A 17,734-nucleotide genomic window follows, 5' to 3' on the forward strand; every position below is an offset into this window, starting at 1 on the left:
TCTGCCGTCAAATCTACTGTGGGCACCCGGCCATGACAGCTTTCGGCTTCATGGCCTAGTGCGCACTGTGTTCTGCCATTGGCCAGCCAATTTTCTGGGACCTGTGTTGTGTCCCAGAAGATCGCTGACACTAAGGGGCTGCCTGGACAAGAAGGAGAAAGTGGGACAGGAAGTCTGACTAAAAAGAGGTTACACCCCCCCCTCCCCCTTCTAAAAAATGACATGCCAAATGTGGCATGTCAGGGGGCAAGGAGTGCTTAAAGCGTAAGTTCCACTGGGTGGAACTCCGCTTTAAGGGGGTGAAGTTATTTTTAGTTCAAAGCAGTTCCAGTAAATGTTTTGTTTATTAAAAGTCAGCAGCTACGAATAAAGTGTATCTTCTGACTTTAAATTGAAAGTAGTATTGCCTGTCCACGGCGTTGGCAATTTTACTGTGGGCATCCGGCTGTGACAGCTTGCAGCTTCACAGCCGGGCGCGCATGTCTCACTGAGCTGTCCTGCATAGCCGGGCAATCTTCTGGGACCTGTGATGTGTCCCAGAAGATTGCTTAGAGGAAGGGCAGCCTAGGCGGTGGGAGCGCATCAGCAATCGTGATGCTTCGCCGAATCGTTGACCAGATAATCGAATCGTGAGACCAGTGAAGATGCGCACCCCTAATGTACAATGCCTTTTAGGAAGGAAGGTAATTTTTTCCAGTTTGTAAACCCTAGCACTAGTGTTTTCCGGATTCATCTTTTTAAGACCGAGTACCAATACTTTTTTTCAAGTACTCGCCGATACCGATTACCGATACTTTTTAATCTCATGTGACAGTGGCATATGTGTCAGTAGTTTTTATTTTTATTTTTTACAATTTATTTTTTTACAATGCTTTCTTTTTTTTTTATTGGGGGGGGGGGGGTGTAAGTGTCGTGTTTTTTATTTTATTTTTTACAAGTATTTTTATTATTATTTAATAAATAATATTTTTTTTTATCAGCCCTGCTTTGGTGAGATATCAGGGGTCTTAACAGACCCCTGACATCTCCCCTTTGAGACAGAGAAAGGGACTAGAGACACAGATTTCCCAGTCCCTTTCTCAGCAGCCTCAGCTGCGCTGAAAAAGTATGGGGAGAGGACAACGGCTCCTTTCCATTCATAAACTGAAACATTGTTGACAAAGTTTACGATGTTTCAGTTATGTGAATGGACAAAGTCAGTGATCACTGACTCTGTACACTCGGAACGGTAAGGAGCCGGATTTACCGGCTCCTACCTACGCTCTCCATCCTGACAGATCGAGGGGGTGGAGGAGGAGAATGGAGGGGGACACCAGTACAGAGGGGGACAGCAGCATGGAGCGGGATATGGAGGGGGATATTGAGGGAGAGAGCAGCATGGAGCGGGATATGGAGGGAGAGAGCAGCATGGAGGGGGATATGGAGGGAGAAAGCAGCATGGAGGGGGACAGCAGCAGAACGGAGGCGGTCTGGAGGAGGATACAGGGACAGTCATCAGTGATTGTGTGGGAGAGTTACAAGCACCGATCACCGCTGATTTCACTAAAGCAGCCTGAAAGCCACGGGGGGTGGTGTATCTTTAGAGAGAGAAGCGGAGAAACGGCTGTCAGACTGTCCAGATATCGGGTGAAGCATCGGAGCATTTGCCCGAGTACAAGTACTCGGGCAAATGCTCGGTACCGATACTATTATCGGGACAACCCTACCTAGCACCTTCACTTCAGTCTTTGTTTTATAGCCTAAGGCTGACCATACATTATACAATTTCCTTATTAAATTTTCTTTAGATTTACCTTCAGCTATGTATTGTAAGTGTCTGCCGGATTGCATACAAATTGAAAGTGTTTAGGTTCGACCTCATATTTTATGGTTTTGGTAAATCTAAAGGAAAATTGTATAATGCAGCCTTATAGTTGGCTTTGATGTTTTTTGTAGTTTGCATTTTCGACTGTTTGTTATTATTACAATACTTCCACTTGTCCTATACTTTACTTTTTTTTAGGGCTGTTACTGATCAAAATTTTTCTGTTCGATTAATTGTTTTTTTTTTTAAATCGATTAATCGACTAATTTCGATTAATTATAACGCACATACAGATCCAACTACTTTTAGCTGATCTCCTTGCAGACTGATTCCCAGTGCAGCTACCAACCACTGGAAAAATGGATAGCAGGATACAAAAAACACACAAAGGCAGCGCTCGATGGGAATAGCATTAAAACTTTTATAGTCTTCAAGTAGGTAACCAAATAAATATTGCACTGGAGATAAAATCGATGTAGCTACATAAACTGTAAAAATGGTGCGAGTGATACCAAACGGTACCAAAAGCAGTCATAAAAACATGTAGCTAAGTATGATACTGGTATAAAAATGTGTACAACGATACCACTGCTGAATCTAGATGAGGAGAGGTTAACATCAGTCTGTCGGCATGTAGATGTCCCATGAAGGGAACTATCACAACTCCCAGTGGATGGCTGTAGAATCCCAGGTTGATAGAGGGAAGTGTAACAGCCCTTGCGTGTGGCAGATAGTGAGGTCCCGCCGGCATGCAGATATGAAGGCACAGCAAAGGAGCCCTTCAGATGGACACTGCAAGCCCCGCCAGTGTCTGTGACGTTACTGGATCTCCGACCGAACTCCCTGAAGGCCCAGAAGCCGGCGGAGAGGTGAGTACTAATCAAAAGAATTTTAATCGATCAAAAAAATTAAAGATTAATCGACTAATTAAAAGTTTTTTTGCACAGCCCTACTTTTTTTGTAATAATTTGAGCTGAATAGCAAGACATGTCTTTTTGCAATATGTTTAATAATATGGAAGGTAGTAAGTGACTAATGTTTATGATAAAAAAGGATTTTCGATTGTCTTGGTTTTCTTTTATTGTTATAGGACCAACTCAGAAAATCTAATGCTCGTATAACAGATCTGGAAAGTGTAGAGGAGCCGTCATCTAATGACATTTCAACATTGGTGAGATGATTTTTGATATGTAAATAAATCTCAAAAGAAATCATACTTTGTTATAGTTGCCATTTCATATTTACATGTCCTATTTATTAAAGCGGTTGTATACCGCTGGACATTTTTTCTTTATGACTTTAACTTGCAGGAAGAAGAAAATAATGTGCTAGTATGCATCACATACTAGCACATTATGTGAAATGTACCTGAAAACTAAGCTGTTCCAGCTCTAGAATGTCATTTTTTTGCTTCCAGGTCTGCAGGCTCTGCTTTGTGATTGACCGGAGCCGCGATGACATCACTCTCGTGCATGCGCGTGGCAGCCGCCGTTCACGGCACGGTGGTCAGAAGGAACGGCACCCTTGGCCTTTCCTTCAATGCGCATGCTCCAGTGATGTTACTAGCTGCATTTATCGTAAATATCTTCTAAACATTACAAGTTTAGGAGATATTTGCACTACCTATAGGTAAGCCTTAAAGGCTTACCCATAGGTAAATGTTAGCAGAGGAAGTTTAATTCCTCTTTAAAGCAGAGTTCCACCCTAAAAATGAACTTTTATGAACAGCTTGCCTTTAATGCAATAAAAAAAAAAAAAAAAATCTTACAATTTTTTTTTTTTACTCACTTCTATTTCGTAATCTGCCTAGTTCCTAGTCCGCGGTGGTAGAACTTTATATCCTAAAACCCCATCGACTCCTGGGAAATGATGACACTCATTTCCCAGGAGTCTCTGGGCATTACTGTGCCTAAAAATCCCAGCATGACCCTCTCCCTAAAAAACAGGAAGAAACATAAACTGGGCTTCATAATAGCCACAGCTATGATGGAAAGAGCCCTGAGATGATATCAGGTAAGTTTTTGCAACTGTTTATGTGCTTTATTAATATGTTTTAATGAATATTCATAATAATGTAATTGGATTGCAAAAAAATAAATAAAAATGTTATGCCCGGAACCCCACTTTAAGGGACTGATTTGAAGGAGAAAAAATAATTGCAAACATTAAGGAGCAGAGCCCAGTCATGTGACCTGTTAAAGTTGCATGACTCTCTCCTCCATGCATGGAGCTGTGTTAAAGCGGAGGTCCACACAAAAATGGAACCTCCGCTTTTCGGCTTCACTTCCTGATTCCCTTACTGAAGATGGTGGCAGCATCCGGGGGACGGGTTGGCCTCAGGTGCCGACATCGCAGGCGCCCTGGACAGGTAAGTGTCCTTATATTAAAAGTCAGCAGCTGCAGTATTTGTAGCTGCTGACTTTAAAAAAAAAATTCTCTTCCGTTCATGGACGGACACGGACACCTTTGGGTTATATCCGCTTCCTTCCAGGAGAGTTAGGCAGAAAAAAAGCACTTTAAGTGTTAACAACACTTTCCTCAGTGCAGCTCCTCCCAGGGGGCGTGGCTCCCTGGGTATAACCCACACCCTGCTCTAGCAGCCTCAGTTTTTCTCTGCCTAACGTCAGGAGAGGACAGGCCCTCTAGAGTCCTGTACTGTGAAGATTTTTTTGCGATTTTTATTGTTTTGTTCCTGCATTTTTGAATCCTGTGATTCTTCTATCAACAGCTGACTGGGTGACAGGCTGGGTCTTGACTCTTCTAGTCCCCCCATGTTCGGCCATCGAGCGTGTGCCGGCCCCCATTGCTCCAGGGGCGGCCGGGGAACATCATGTTCTAGGGCACACATATGACCGGTCTCTATGGCCTTGTCACAGTGTGTCTGGCCAACAGCCATGCCGTTTAGCGGACGTTGGTTCTGTCTGTGATACCTCCAGCCGGTGGTCGCAGGATGGGTAAGTAGTGTCCCCTTGCTCAGGTAAGGTGGTATTGCTGGAATTTTCCCCTGAGAGGTCGACTGAGGGGTTTCCCTGCTTTCCTCTCTCCTTTACTTCCTCTCTCTCCTTCCCCCTTGGGGTAGTGGCTGTGAGGGGGGGCCTTCTGGGGTCTCTTTATTGCCACCGGGGGCTGTGTGTGTGTTTTTACATACAGGTTCTGTGTGTACTGGGTGCTGTGTCACTGTGGGTGTTTTTAACTGCGCAACGGCCGCCATTTTGCCGTGGTCGCGCTTTATATGGCTCGGCGGCCATTTTCCTGGTGTTTTTTCATCATACGGCGGCCATCTTGGATTTCGTTTGGCCTCATGCGGTCGTTTTAGTGCTGCAGGAAGGCCGCGAATCTCCCGGGGGTGAAAGACGCTGCGCAGCCGGCTCCAGTGCACACGTAGGACCTGTCTCAGCTCGCGCTGCACCAGGTGGGGTGGTGAGTTCCCTGGGGGCCCTTGTCTCTATGGTAACGACCTGGAGGAGACCGGTGGGTGGTTCTGCGTTGCAGTTCAGGGTGACACAGCAGTGGGGCCCTGTGGTGCCTGCTGTCCCTGCATTGCCTGAGTTAACCCTTGGTGCCCCTCCCCCTGCCACATCTGCTGAGGCAGTGTCGGCTGTCCTGGTGGTGTTTTCTCGCCAGGTTTGAAGCGACTAGTGCCCGGATGGGGGGTAAAAAAGCGCAACCTCCCTGGCCTGCTTCTGGGGATATCTCTGACATGGTATCTGTATTGTCAGATGATGCAGGCTTAACCCACGCGGACAATGAGGACAATTCTGCTTCAGGGTCGGTTGCTTATGTTGGAGCTATTATTTCTGCAGGCCTGATACTCAGAAACTTGAGGATATGGCGGGGGCACCTGGTGTGCCAGTCCCTTTTGGGTTACGCAAACCGCCACGCACTGAAAATGTGTTTCCTTGTGTTCCTTTTTTTGGACAGTTTGTTGTACAAGGCATGGGATACACCGCAGACAGTTTTTGCCTTTGCGATCCGTTATCCCTTTGAGGAGGACTTTTTTTTAGGAAAAGTGGGTCTCTCCACCGTCCGTGGACCCTCCCGTGTCCAGGTTGAGCAAAGTCACCACGTTGCCTGTTGATGGGGCTCCTGCTTTTAAAGACCCCGCGGATAGGAGAATGTTGGCTGGGGCCCGCTCCATCTTTGCAGTAGTGGGTTCGGCTGTGAGACCGGTTTTGGCCGGGGCTCTGGTGTCACAGTCTCTGACTGGAAGGGCAAGCTTTTGCTGCAGGAGCTGGAGGAACAAGATGCTTCCGAGACCTGTAAGGACCTGACTGAACAAATGGTTCAGGGTCTGAAGTTCGTCTGTGAGTCGGTCCTGGATACGCTCCCCTTGCTTTCCAGGGCTTCCGCCTATGCGGTGGTACTGCGCCACCTTGTGTGGCTGAAATGCTGGTCTGCAGACCAGTCCTCAAAGAAGGCCTTAGTGGATTTACCCTTTAAGGGTAAATGGCTTTTTTTGGGGCATCCCTGCATGGCATCATTACGGTTGCCACGGGTGGTAGAGCACGCTGCTCCCACAGTCTGGGAAGGGCAAGGAGCCTCGCCGTTAGCAAGGGCCCTCCTTTACTACCCCCAATCGTTTTTTCCGTGTGCCCAGTGCGGCGGGAAAAAAGCTTGCAAGGTGCTAAGACCCCCGCTGCGGGGCAGAAGCGCACCTGGTACCGCAAGCCTATCAAGCCTGCTTCCGCATGAAGGTCTGCCCCCACCCGTGTCTCGGGTGGGGGGCTGGCTTCGCGAATTTGCGGCTCGGTGGAGGTCTCTTCTTTCCGACCGTTGGGTTTGCAAAGTAGTTTCCTCGGGGTACAAGATAGAGTTTCTCTCTTGTCCACCAAACAGATTTTTTCCTTCCAACCTCCAGCTTCCTCCGGATTGCCGGAAGGCTTCGTCAGGGGCTGTCCAGGATCTACTGGACACGGGAGTCATTTCTGTCAGTTCCCTCGATGGAACGGTTTCAGGAGTTTTGCTCCAATCTGTTTGCAGTCCTCAAGAGGGTAGGGGTCCGTTCAATCCTGGACTTAAGGGCCCTCAATTGTTTTGTCTAGTCGATTCGCTCGGTAATAGCGGCACTCCATCAGGGGGACTTTCTGGCATCCTTGGATATCATGGATGCGTTCTTGCATGTTTCGCATATGCTCAAAGCACCAGAGATTTCTGCGTTTTGCGGTCGGGGTGGACCATTTTCAATTTGTGGCCCTCCCGTTCGGCTTCAGTCTGCTGTGGAGTGGTTGTCGACCCAGAAGTGGTCGTCTCTTCAGTTCTGCATGAGCGTTCTGGGCCTGATGGTGGCCTCTTTCGTGGCGGTCTCGTATTGCCGATTTCACACCAGGGATCTACAGAAGGATATTCTGTCTCGTTGGGACAAGCTCCCGTCTTCTCTGGTTTACCAGATTCAGTTGAGCCATCTGGTCAAGTCTTCCCTGGTGTGGTGACTGACATCTCCGGTGCTTCGGACCGGGAAGTCATTTCTACCTTGTCGCTGGACAGTAGTCACGACAGATGCCAGCCTCTCCGGTTGGGGGGGCGTTTGGGACACCCAGTCAGCCCAGGGGCGCTGGACTCAGGAGGAGTCCCGCCTGCCGATCAATATTCTGGAGCTCCGAGCAATCAAGTTGTGCCTTGCCAGGTGGTCCCTAGATCTGCAGGACTGACCGGTCACAATCCAGTCCGACAACGCCACGGCCGTGACGTACGTCAATCATCAGGGAGGCACACGGAGTTAAGGTGCAGCAACGGAGGTTGCGCACATCCTTCGGTGGGCCGAAAGGTCCATTTTGGCTCTGTCGGCCGTGTACATTCCGGGAGTACAGAATTGGCAAGCCGACTACCTAAGTCGCCAAACACTAGACCAAGGAGAATGGTCTCTACTCCCGATAATGAGTCTGTGCCAAAAGTGGGGCACTCCAGACGTGGACCTTCTAGCGTCCAGTCCCAATCGGAAAGGGGCCACGGTTCGTGGCCAGGTCGAAAGACGCGTCGGACGCGTTAATGGCGCCTTGGGGTCACTATCGCCTAATTGACGCTTTCCCTCCTCTGAAGCTTCTTCCTCGCCTGCTGCGCAGAGTGGAAGCCAAAGGGATTCCAACAATCCTGCTCGCCCCAGATTGGCCGCGCTGTTTCTGGTACGAGGACCTGGTGCGTCTGGTGGCTGACGCCCCCTGGCGTCTACCCCTGAGAGAAGTTCTTCTGTCGCAGGGTCCGATCTTCCATCCTGCTTTGCAGTCGCTGGTATTGTCAGCATGGCTGTTGAGAGCCAGGTGTTGAAGGACCGGGGCCTATCAGGCGCGGTGGTTTCTACCATGCTGCGTGCACAGAAGTCTACTTCACGGAGGATTTACCTTTGTACGTGGATGGCCTACATCTCTGTGTGAGGAGATGAAGTGGCACCCCGTATATACGTGGTGTCCCGGATTCTGCTGTTTTTACAGCCGGAGTGGATCAGGCTCTCGCCTTGAGTACGGTCAAGTGTCAGATTTCAGCCTCTGGCTGTTTACTTTCAGCGACCATTGGCGGCGCACCCCTTGGTGCGCACGTTTGTGCAGGGGGTCCGACATGTGGCCCCTCCTGTGCGCCCTCCACTGCCCCCATGGGACTTGAATTTGGTCCTCTCTGTGCTTCAAGATGCTCCCTTTGAGGACATTCGGAGGATCCCTTTGTTGTCTGTCACAAAAGGTGTTTTTTCTGGATTACATCAATCAGACGGGTGTCTGAACTGGCGGCCTTGTCCTGCAAGGCTCCCTACTTAGTCATCCATGAGGATAAGGTGGTGCTGCGGCCGCAGCCTTCTTTTCTCCCAAAGGTTGTTTCGGCTTTTCACATTAATGAGGACATTGTTCTTCCATCCTTATGTCCTGGCCGAAAAACCAGAAGGAGGCCACTTTACATTCCCTGGATGTGGTTCGGGCTCTTCGAGTGTACTTGTCTGCTATGGCTCTGTTCCGGAAGTCGGACTCACTGTTCGTGTCGGTGAATGGTCCTCAAAAAGGGTCTGGCGATCTCGTCGGCCACCATTTCTAGGTGGATCCGACAGGTTGTTCTTCAGACCTATGCCCTAAAGGGGCGGGCGCCTCCCTTTCAGGTTACGGCACATTCGACCAGGGCGATCGGTGCCTCTTGGGCTTTCCGACATCAAGCCTCTGTGTTACAGGTGTGTGAGGCAGCGTCCTGGTCGTCAGTCCACACTTTTTCAAAGTTTTACAAGGTGGACGTGTGTGCATCTTCTGATGCCTCCTTCGGCCGCAAGGTGTTACAGGCGGCAGTTTAAAGTTGGAGTTCCTCCGTTGAGTAACTCCAGTCTTGTTTGGGGTGTAAGCTTGGTTGCTGTGTTGTTTTTCCCACCCCTCAAAACTTTTGACACTGCTTGGGGACGTCCCTAAGGTCAAAGGCTGCTGTGTCCGTCTATGAACGGAAGAGAAAATAGGATTTTTGTACTCACCGTAAAATCCATTTCTCTGGGTTCATGGACGAACACAGCACCCACCCCTCCTTTGTTTGTACTGCTTGTTACGAACTGAGGCTGCTAGAGCAGGGTGTGGGTTATACTCGGGGAGCCACGCCCCCTGGGAGGAGCTGCACTGAGGAAAGTGTTGTTAACACTTAAAGTGCTTTTTTTCTGCCTAACTCTCCTGGAAGGAAGCGGATATAACCCTAAGGTCAAAGGCTGCTGTGTCCGTCCATGAACTCAGAGAAATGGATTTTACGGGGAGTACAAAAATCCTATTTTCAGCGGACCTCCGCTTTAAGCAATGAAAACTCTGTTGTGCATTGCTGATTCCACGTTGTGGCTTGCATTTTATAAAATGGGGGTGAAATGCACATCAAAGCAGTATAACTGAGTGCAGGTATTAACCGCTTCACGACCGCCGCATGTATATGTACGTCCTCAGAATGGCACGTACAGGCATATGGGCGTACATGTACGTCCCTGCCTTTCTGCGGGTCAGGGGTCCGATCGGGACCCCCCTCCCGGTACATGCGGCGGTCGGAAACCCGCGGGGAGCGATCTGGGATGAGGGCGCGGCTAGCCGCCCCCTCGCGATCGCTCCCCGGAGCTGAAGAACGGGGAGAGCCGTATGTAAACACGGCTTCCCCGTGCTTCACTGTGGCGGCTGCATTGATCGTGTCATGCCTTTTATAGGGAGACACGATCGATAACGTCAGACCTACAGCCACACCCCCCTACAGTTGTAAACACACACTAGGTGAAGCCTAACTCCTTCAGCGCCCCCCTGTGGTTAACTCCCGAACTGTAACTGCAACTGCAAACTGCAATTTTCACAATAAACAATGCAATTTAAATGCATTTTTGCTGTGAAAATGGCAATGGTCTCAAAAATGTGTCAAAATTGTCCGAAGTGTCCGCCATAATGTCGCAGTCACGAAAAAGATCGCTGATCGCCGCCATTGGTAGTAAAAAAAAAAAATTAATAAAAATGCAATAAACGCTTATTGCGATTTTTTTTACCAAAAATAGGTAGAAGAATACATATCGGTCTAAACTGAGGAAAAAAAGAAATTTTATATATGTTTTTGGGGGATATTTATTATAGCAAAAAGTAAAAAATATAGCATTTTTCCAAAATTGTCGCTCTATTTTTGTTTATAGCGCAAAAAATAAAAACCGCAGAGGTGATCAAATACCACCAAAAGAAAGCTCTATTTGTGGGGAATAAAAAAGGACGCCAATTTTGTTTGGGAGTCACGTCACACGACCGCGCAATTGTCTGTTAAAGCGACGCAGTGCCGAATCGCAAAACCTGGCCTGGGCATTTAGCTGCTTAAAGGTCCGGGGCTTAAGTGGTTAATATTTACTGTTTTGTTACAGATATCCCTATTATGTCTCAATGTTAATAATTCATTGCTGCCTATGGATATGTTCATCGTACAATAATTGCATGCATTTACACCGAATTGGTTTTGGTGGATCTGTCTCCTGATTTTAATTTCTTTTTTTTTTGTGTGCAACAGGAAATTGAATTGCAGGAAGACAAGAGAAAGATTGAGCTGGTGAGGTTTCAGATGGAGGAGACTCAGAAGAGCATGGAACACCTAAAATCTCTGCTTGTGAACTCTGAGTGTCAGTATGAGAACATAAAAAAGAAAATCAGTTCTGTGTCTGAGTTGGCGGATCCAGTAAAGGTATATACTATGTGTTTTTTTTTTTTTTTCAAAACTATAAAGTGAACAAATCTTAAAGATTCATGCTTTTCAAGAATCTATAGGGTACATGTCAGCATTAAGGTGGAAGTTCACTGAAAGCGCCCGGCTTTAGCAGTAAAACGGCGCTAGTTTTTGGGGCGTTTTTTGGCCACTAGCGGGGCACTTTTAACCCCCCGTTGGTGGCCGAAAAAAATAGTTAAAAGCGCCCATGTTGCGGCTTTTGGAAGCGATTTGCAGGCGCTTTGGCATTCATTTCAATGGGCAGGGCTTTTGGAAGCAGTGTATACACCACTCCCGCACCGCCCCACAGATGCTGCTTGCAAGCGTGCTGTCCCAGTGTGAAAGCGCTCGGGCTTTCACACTGGGAACGCATGAGAGGCACTTTACAGGCGCTATTTTTTAGCACTAAAATGCCTGAAAAGCACCCCAGTGTGAAAGGGGTCTTAAAGCGGAGCTCCACCAAGGAAAACTTTTTTTTTTTTTTTTTAAATGCTGAGAATATACCTGAGTCCCTGTTGCTAGGCAGATCGTCCTAATCTGCCACTTCCTGATCCGCGGTCCATCTTCATTCTTCTGTTCCTCGGCTGCCTCCTGTGGAATGGTGGAGCGGAGTCTTCTGGGACATTGTGTGTGTCCCAGGAGACATCATCCATTCAAAGCGCGCCGCTTGGCTCGCGCATGCGCAGTAGGGAATCGGGCGGTGAAGCCGCAAGGCTTCACTTCCTGATTCCCTGACCGAGGATGGCGGCGGGGCAGCCGAGACCCGAGCGTTTGCTCGGCTTCGGCTACCGTCAATGCGGGCAATGCGGGCACCCTGGACAGGTAAGTCTCCTTAGTAAAAATCAGCAGCTACAGTGTTAGTTTGGAGGTCCGGACTATAAGTCCCATGGAGTATCGCGGCAGTCTAAAGCGTACGCAGACCTTCCTTTGGAGATTATCACATATCACTGCTGGATTAACCCCCTTTGGAGATACCCTTATGGGAATGCTGTTTATGACCTTATCTAACAGAGGGTCATATTGGTGAGGTGAGCGGCCATTACTACCATTGGTGGAGGTGTTTCTACTCATTACCACTCTACAGCACCTGCATGATTTCTACTCATCACCAGTCACTTTTAGAAAAGATTTTACTATGGACTTTCTATTATTGGATTTTTAGCGCTGCACTATCTACTTTATATTTATGCTCAGGAATTTTATTAATTGAATCCTAGTGTTCAGCTGCTTGTTGTTTTACGTGTTTATATTGCGCTGATTATACCTTATATTTTGTACAGTGTTAGTAGCTGCTGACTTTTTTTTTTTTTTTCACCAGACCTCCGCTTTAAAATTTAACTATGGCTAAACCTACTCCCACACCCGTTTATAAGACTATTTTAGCTCCCCAGTGAAAGAAAAAATGGTTATACTTCTGAAGTAGCTCAGGTCCGGTCACATGATCAGGTCCCAGCACCAGTTTCAGTGTAGAGGAGGTGCAGCAGACAACATATGCCCCATAGTAAGCCTGTGGGTGACGTCACCACACAGGCATTTGCAGCTGTTGTCCGCAATCTCTCTTCTACATGGAAGCCGCTGCTGGAGAGCTTGTGTAACCAGACTGGCTTCAGAATGCATACGTATAAGCATATTTTCTTTCAGAGTAGATAAAATAGTCTTAGAATCGGGGTGGACGTAGGTTTAGCCTTAGATTTTGACTGAACTTTCACTTTAAGCTATACCTGTTAAAGAAGATTGCAAACACTCATCTTACCCACTGCTCTTTCTGCTAACTATCCCTTCAATCCTCAGAAATCATATCCTCAAGTTAGGGAAAATAACTCTTCTTGGTGAAGAGTTTGTCTTCTTGGTCCCCTGCAGCTCTTGCTTGTTCTTCCTGACAACTGTCACATAGACACTAATGTGCAGGCTGCCATCCAATCAGATTCCCCATCTGTCTTTTTTTAGTGGACAGGATCGCATGTTGCCAAGTGTCAAGACACATGTCCATTGACATCTGCCGCTCCATAGAGGAGACTGGAGGTTCCTATCAGGTCCACCTGATAAAACTGACGGGTGAACCCAATTGGTCTGCCCGTGTGAAAGGACCACACACATTTTGTAACATGAGATCAAGGGTACACAGAATTGGATGACAATTGGCTGTAGTCCCACCGAGAAACAGTATGAGAAGCCCCCTAAATCATACATTTTGCATAGATTTCTAATATGAGCCGTGTTGGCGTATTTCATGTTTTAACAGGTTACACCCAAACTTTTCTTTTTTTCTGTTATGAGAGAAACCTGGAGGCTGTCATCATTTGTTAGTTAGTGGCCTGGCTGTCATGTTGAGAAAACAGCTTTAGTACATCGAGTCACTGACCCAAGAGAAGTAAGCAGACTTATGATTTGAGTCCCACGTTCCTGATCATCACACTTCCCTTGGTGTGTATTGAAACCAGTGAGTCAGAACAATTGCCTTGCAGCTAGTAGTTACTGGTTAGTAGATTTATTTTAATTGTGGCATTTGGGAGATGGCATTTCAATCAAAAATCAGACACATTTATAGAGCCATTGATCATGTTCTCAAACTTCCAGCTGTTAATATGAGATGTAATCTGTAATGTTTTAGGGGTGTTGGCTAACAGGGTCTTTGGATATTACCAGTGTTGATTTATTCTGGAAATGTGTTTTTTTTTTTTTCTCAGGAAGAACTTCATAAAGCAGAGCAAGAGGTAGATAATTGTAAGCGTCATAGGAAACATTATGAGGAAAAGCTCCGCCAGCATTTGCAGGGAATAGAGAAAAACAAGCGTGAGTTGAGGGTCAAAGAAAGTGACTTGGAGGTAAGAGATAATAACTTTTAATTATTTGGCTTACAAATTCTCCAGATGCCATTAACTTTAAATTACACAGGGCAACACTTTTTTTTTTTTTTTTTTTCTTTGCTGATTATGATAGAACACATTTATTTCCAGAATGACTGACTGTATCAGGTATGAATTTTGAGAAATTAACTTTCTATCAACCGCCGACTGGGTGACAGGCTGGGTCTTGACTCTTGTAGTCCCCCCATGTTCGGCCATCGAGCGTGTGCCGGCCCTCAGCTCAGCTCTGGGTCGTCCACGACAGGCTCCTATGCTCCAGGGGCGGCCGGGGAACTAGGTGTTCCAGGACACGCATATGACTGGTCTCTATGGCCTTGTCACAGTGTGTCTGGCCGACAGCCATGCCGTTGGTGGACGTTGGTTTTGTCCGGGATACCTCCAGCCGGTAGTCGCAGGTAGGGTAAGTAGTGGCCCCTTGCCCTGGCAAGGTGGTAAGGCTGGTGTTTTTCCCTGGGGAGGTCGACTGAGGGTCTGCCCTGCTTTCCTCTCTCTCCTTCCCCTGACTGGGTATTGGCTGTGAAGGGGGGCCTCCTGAGTTTTCTTTATTACCACCGGGGCCCGTGTGTTGTGGTGGACTGTGTTGTTACTCTGGGGGGTGCTGCTGTGTAGTATGAGGTGTTTGGTGCATCACTGGGGATTTTAAACTGCGCCACGGCCGCCATTTTGCCATGGTCACGATTTACATAGCTCGGCGGCCATTTTCCTGTAGCCTGCTGGTGATTTTTACCTCACACGGCGGCCATCTTGGAAATCTCTTGGCCTCTTGTGTCAGTTTTAGCGCTGTGAAACGCTGTGATTCTTCCCTGAGGTGACAGACGCAGCACAACCAGCACATCAGAGCACACCTCAGGTTTTCAGCTCTCTCTGCAGCTGGGTGGGGTGGTGAGTCCCTGGGAGGCCTCTGCTTCTATTTTTGCAGCCAGGAGGTGACCGGTGGGTTGTTCTGTCTTGCAGTACACAGCGGTGGGGCAACATGGAACCTGAACCTGGTGTTTCTGCCCCAGCAATGCCTGAGTTATACTTTAATCCCCCTGCTCCTGCCGCATCTGTTGAGGTAATGTCGGCTGTCCTTGAGGCGTTTCTCGCCAGGTTTGACGCAGCTAGTGCCCAGAAGGGGGGTACAAAGCGCCGCCTTCCTGACCCTGCTTCTGGGGATATCTCTGACACAGACTCATTAACTGCTGTTGCTTCTGGTTCTATAATGTCAGATGATGCAGGCTTAACCCACGCGGACTGTGAGGATGACTCTGCCTCTGGGTCAGTAAATGATAGGGAATTTGTTGGAGCTCTTATTTCTGCGGTGCGTGATACTCATAAACTTGAGGATTTGGCGGGAGCACCAGATGTACCGGCCCCTTTTTGGTTCCGCAAACCGCCTAGCACCGCAGCTAGTGATATTTCCCTGTATTCCTTATTTGGAGCATTTGCTATGTAAGGAATGGGATACGCCACAAAAAGATTTTGCTGTTCCTAAAAACTTTGCGGTCCTTTATCCCTTTGAGGAGGACTTTTTAAAAAAGTGGGTCTCTCCTCCGTCAGTGGACCCTCCTGTGTCCAGACTGAGTAAAGCCACCACATTGCCTGTGGAAGGTGCTCCCGCTTTTACGGACCCCACTGATAGGAGAGTGGAGGCTGTGGCCCGCTCTATGTTCACAGTTGTGGGTTCGGCTGTGAGACCGGTCGTGGCCGGGTCTCTGGTGTTGCAGACACTGACTGAAAGAGCAAAGTTGTTGCTGCAGAAGCTGGAGGAGCAGGGTGCTTCCGAGACCTGCAAGGACCTGGCTGAACAATTGGTTCAGGGTCTAAAATTTGTCTGTGAGTCAGCCCTGGATACGCTTCCCTTGCTTTCCAGAGCCTCCGCCTATGCGGTGGTGCTACGCGGCCTTGTGTGGCTGAAATGCTGGTCTGCGGACCAATCCTCCAAGAAGGCCTTGGTGAATTTGCCCTTTAAGGGTGAGCAGCTTTTTGGGGCGTTCCTGGATGACATCATTAAGGATGCCACAGGTGGTAAGAGCACACTGCTCCCACGGTCTGGAAAGGGCAAGGAGCCTCACCGTAGGCAAGGGCCCTCTTTTACTACCCCAAAGCGTTTTTTTTTTTTTTTTTGTGCGCCCAGTGCAGCAGGAAAACGTTTGCAAGGTGCTAAGGCACCCGCTGCAGGGCAGAAGCGCCCCTGGTTCCGCAAGCCTGCGGACAAACCTGCTTCCGCATGAAGGTCTGCCCGTGTCTCGGGTGGGGGGCCGGCTACGCAAATTCGCGGCTTGGTGGAGGTCTCTCCTCTCAGACCGTTGGGTTTGCAAAGTAGTTTCCTTGGGGTACAAGATAGAGTTTCTTTCTTGTCCACCAAACAGATTTTTTTTCCTTCCAACCTCCAGCTTCCTCCGGTTCGCCGGCAGGCTCTGTCAGGGGCTGTCCAGGATCTTCTGGTCAGGGGGGTGATTGTACCAGTTCCCTCGTTGGAACGGTTTCAGGGGTTTTACTCCAATCTGTTTGTAGTCCCCAAGAAGGAAGGGGTCCGTCCAATCCTGGACCTCAAGGCCCTCAATTGCTTTGTCAAAGTGCAAAAATTCAGGATGGCGTTGATTCGCTCGGTGATAGCAGCACTCCATCAGGGGGACTTACTGGCATCCTTGGATATCATGGACGTATACTTACATGTTCCCATTTGCACAAAGCACCAGAGATTTCTGCGCTTTGCGATCGGGAAGTACCACTTTCAATTTGTGGCACTCCCGTTCGGCCTGGCCTCGGCACCACGGGTTTTCACCAAGGTGCTCGCCCCGATACTGGCCCTGCTGAGACAGCGAGGGATATCTGGACGACCTTCTCCTGAGAGCTTCCTCAGGCTCAGAATTAGAAGAGGTTTATCACGTGTCAGACTCTCCAAGAGTTTGGCTGGCTTCTGAATATCCAGAAGTCAGTGTTGGTTCCGTCTCTGCGTCTGGAATACCTAGGGCTAGTCCTGGATTCCGCGGAGGCGAGAGTTTTTCTCCCAACGGAGAAACTCCAGACGCTGCATTCTGCGGTGCAGCAGTTGTTGACCCAGAAGTGGTCGTCTCTTCGATTCTGCATGAGGGTTCTGGGTCTGATGGTGGCCTCTTTCGAGGCAGTTCCTTATGCCCAATTCCACACCAGGGAACTACAGAAGGAGATTCTGTCACGTTGGGACAAGCTCCCGTCCTCTCTGGATTACCAGATTCAGTTGAGTCAACTAGTCAAGTCTTCCCTGGTGTGGTGGCTGACGTCTCCGGTGCTTCGGGCCGGGAAGTAATTTCTGCCATGTCACTGGAAAGTGGTCACGACGGATGCCAGCCTCTCCAGCTGGGGGGGGGGGGGAGCGTTTGGGGCACCCAGTCAGCCCAGGGGCGCTGGACTCAGGAGGAGTCTCGCCTGCCGATCAATGTTCTGGAGCTCCGAGCAATCAAGCTGTGCCTTGCCGGGTGGTCCCTGGAGCTGCAGGGCCGACCGGTCAGGATCTAGTCCGACAACGCCACGGCCGTGGCGTACGTCAATCATCAGGGAGGCACACGAAGCTCGGCTGCGGCGCTGGAAGTAGCGCACATCCTTCGGTGGGCCGAAAGGTCCGTTCCAGCTCTATCGGCTGTGTACATTCCGGGTGTTCAGAATTGGCAAGCCGACTACCTAAGTCGCCAAACACTGGACCCAGGAGAATGGTCACTTCACCGGGAGGTGTTTCGGAGTCTGTGCCAAAAGTGAGGCACTCCAGACGTGGACCTTCTAGCGTCCCGTCTCAATTGGAAGGTGCCACAGTTCGTGGCCAGGTCGAAGGACCCGTGGGCGGATGCGTCAGACGCGTTGGTGGCTCCTTGGGGTCCCTATCCACTGATTTACACCTTCCCTCCTCTGATGCTTCTTCCTCGTCTGCTGCGCAGAGTGGAACCCAAAG

At 48.9% G+C, this 17,734-nt stretch overlaps 1 protein-coding gene across 1 annotated transcript in view; it reads left to right on the forward strand.

The window, feature by feature from the left end:
• SMC6 (structural maintenance of chromosomes 6) overlaps positions 1–17,734 on the forward strand; it is a 134,156-nt gene that overhangs the window by 80,984 nt on the left and 35,438 nt on the right. Inside the window, exons 19-21 of the mRNA XM_040348559.1 lie at positions 2,895–2,975; positions 10,769–10,939; positions 13,648–13,785. Coding sequence (XP_040204493.1) covers positions 2,895–2,975; positions 10,769–10,939; positions 13,648–13,785 — 390 coding nt within the window. The remainder of the gene's footprint in view (positions 1–2,894; positions 2,976–10,768; positions 10,940–13,647; positions 13,786–17,734) is intronic.

The sequence above is a fragment of the Rana temporaria genome, chromosome 4 (genome assembly GCF_905171775.1).
Source record: "Rana temporaria chromosome 4, aRanTem1.1, whole genome shotgun sequence".
Lineage (NCBI taxonomy): Eukaryota > Metazoa > Chordata > Amphibia > Anura > Ranidae > Rana > Rana temporaria.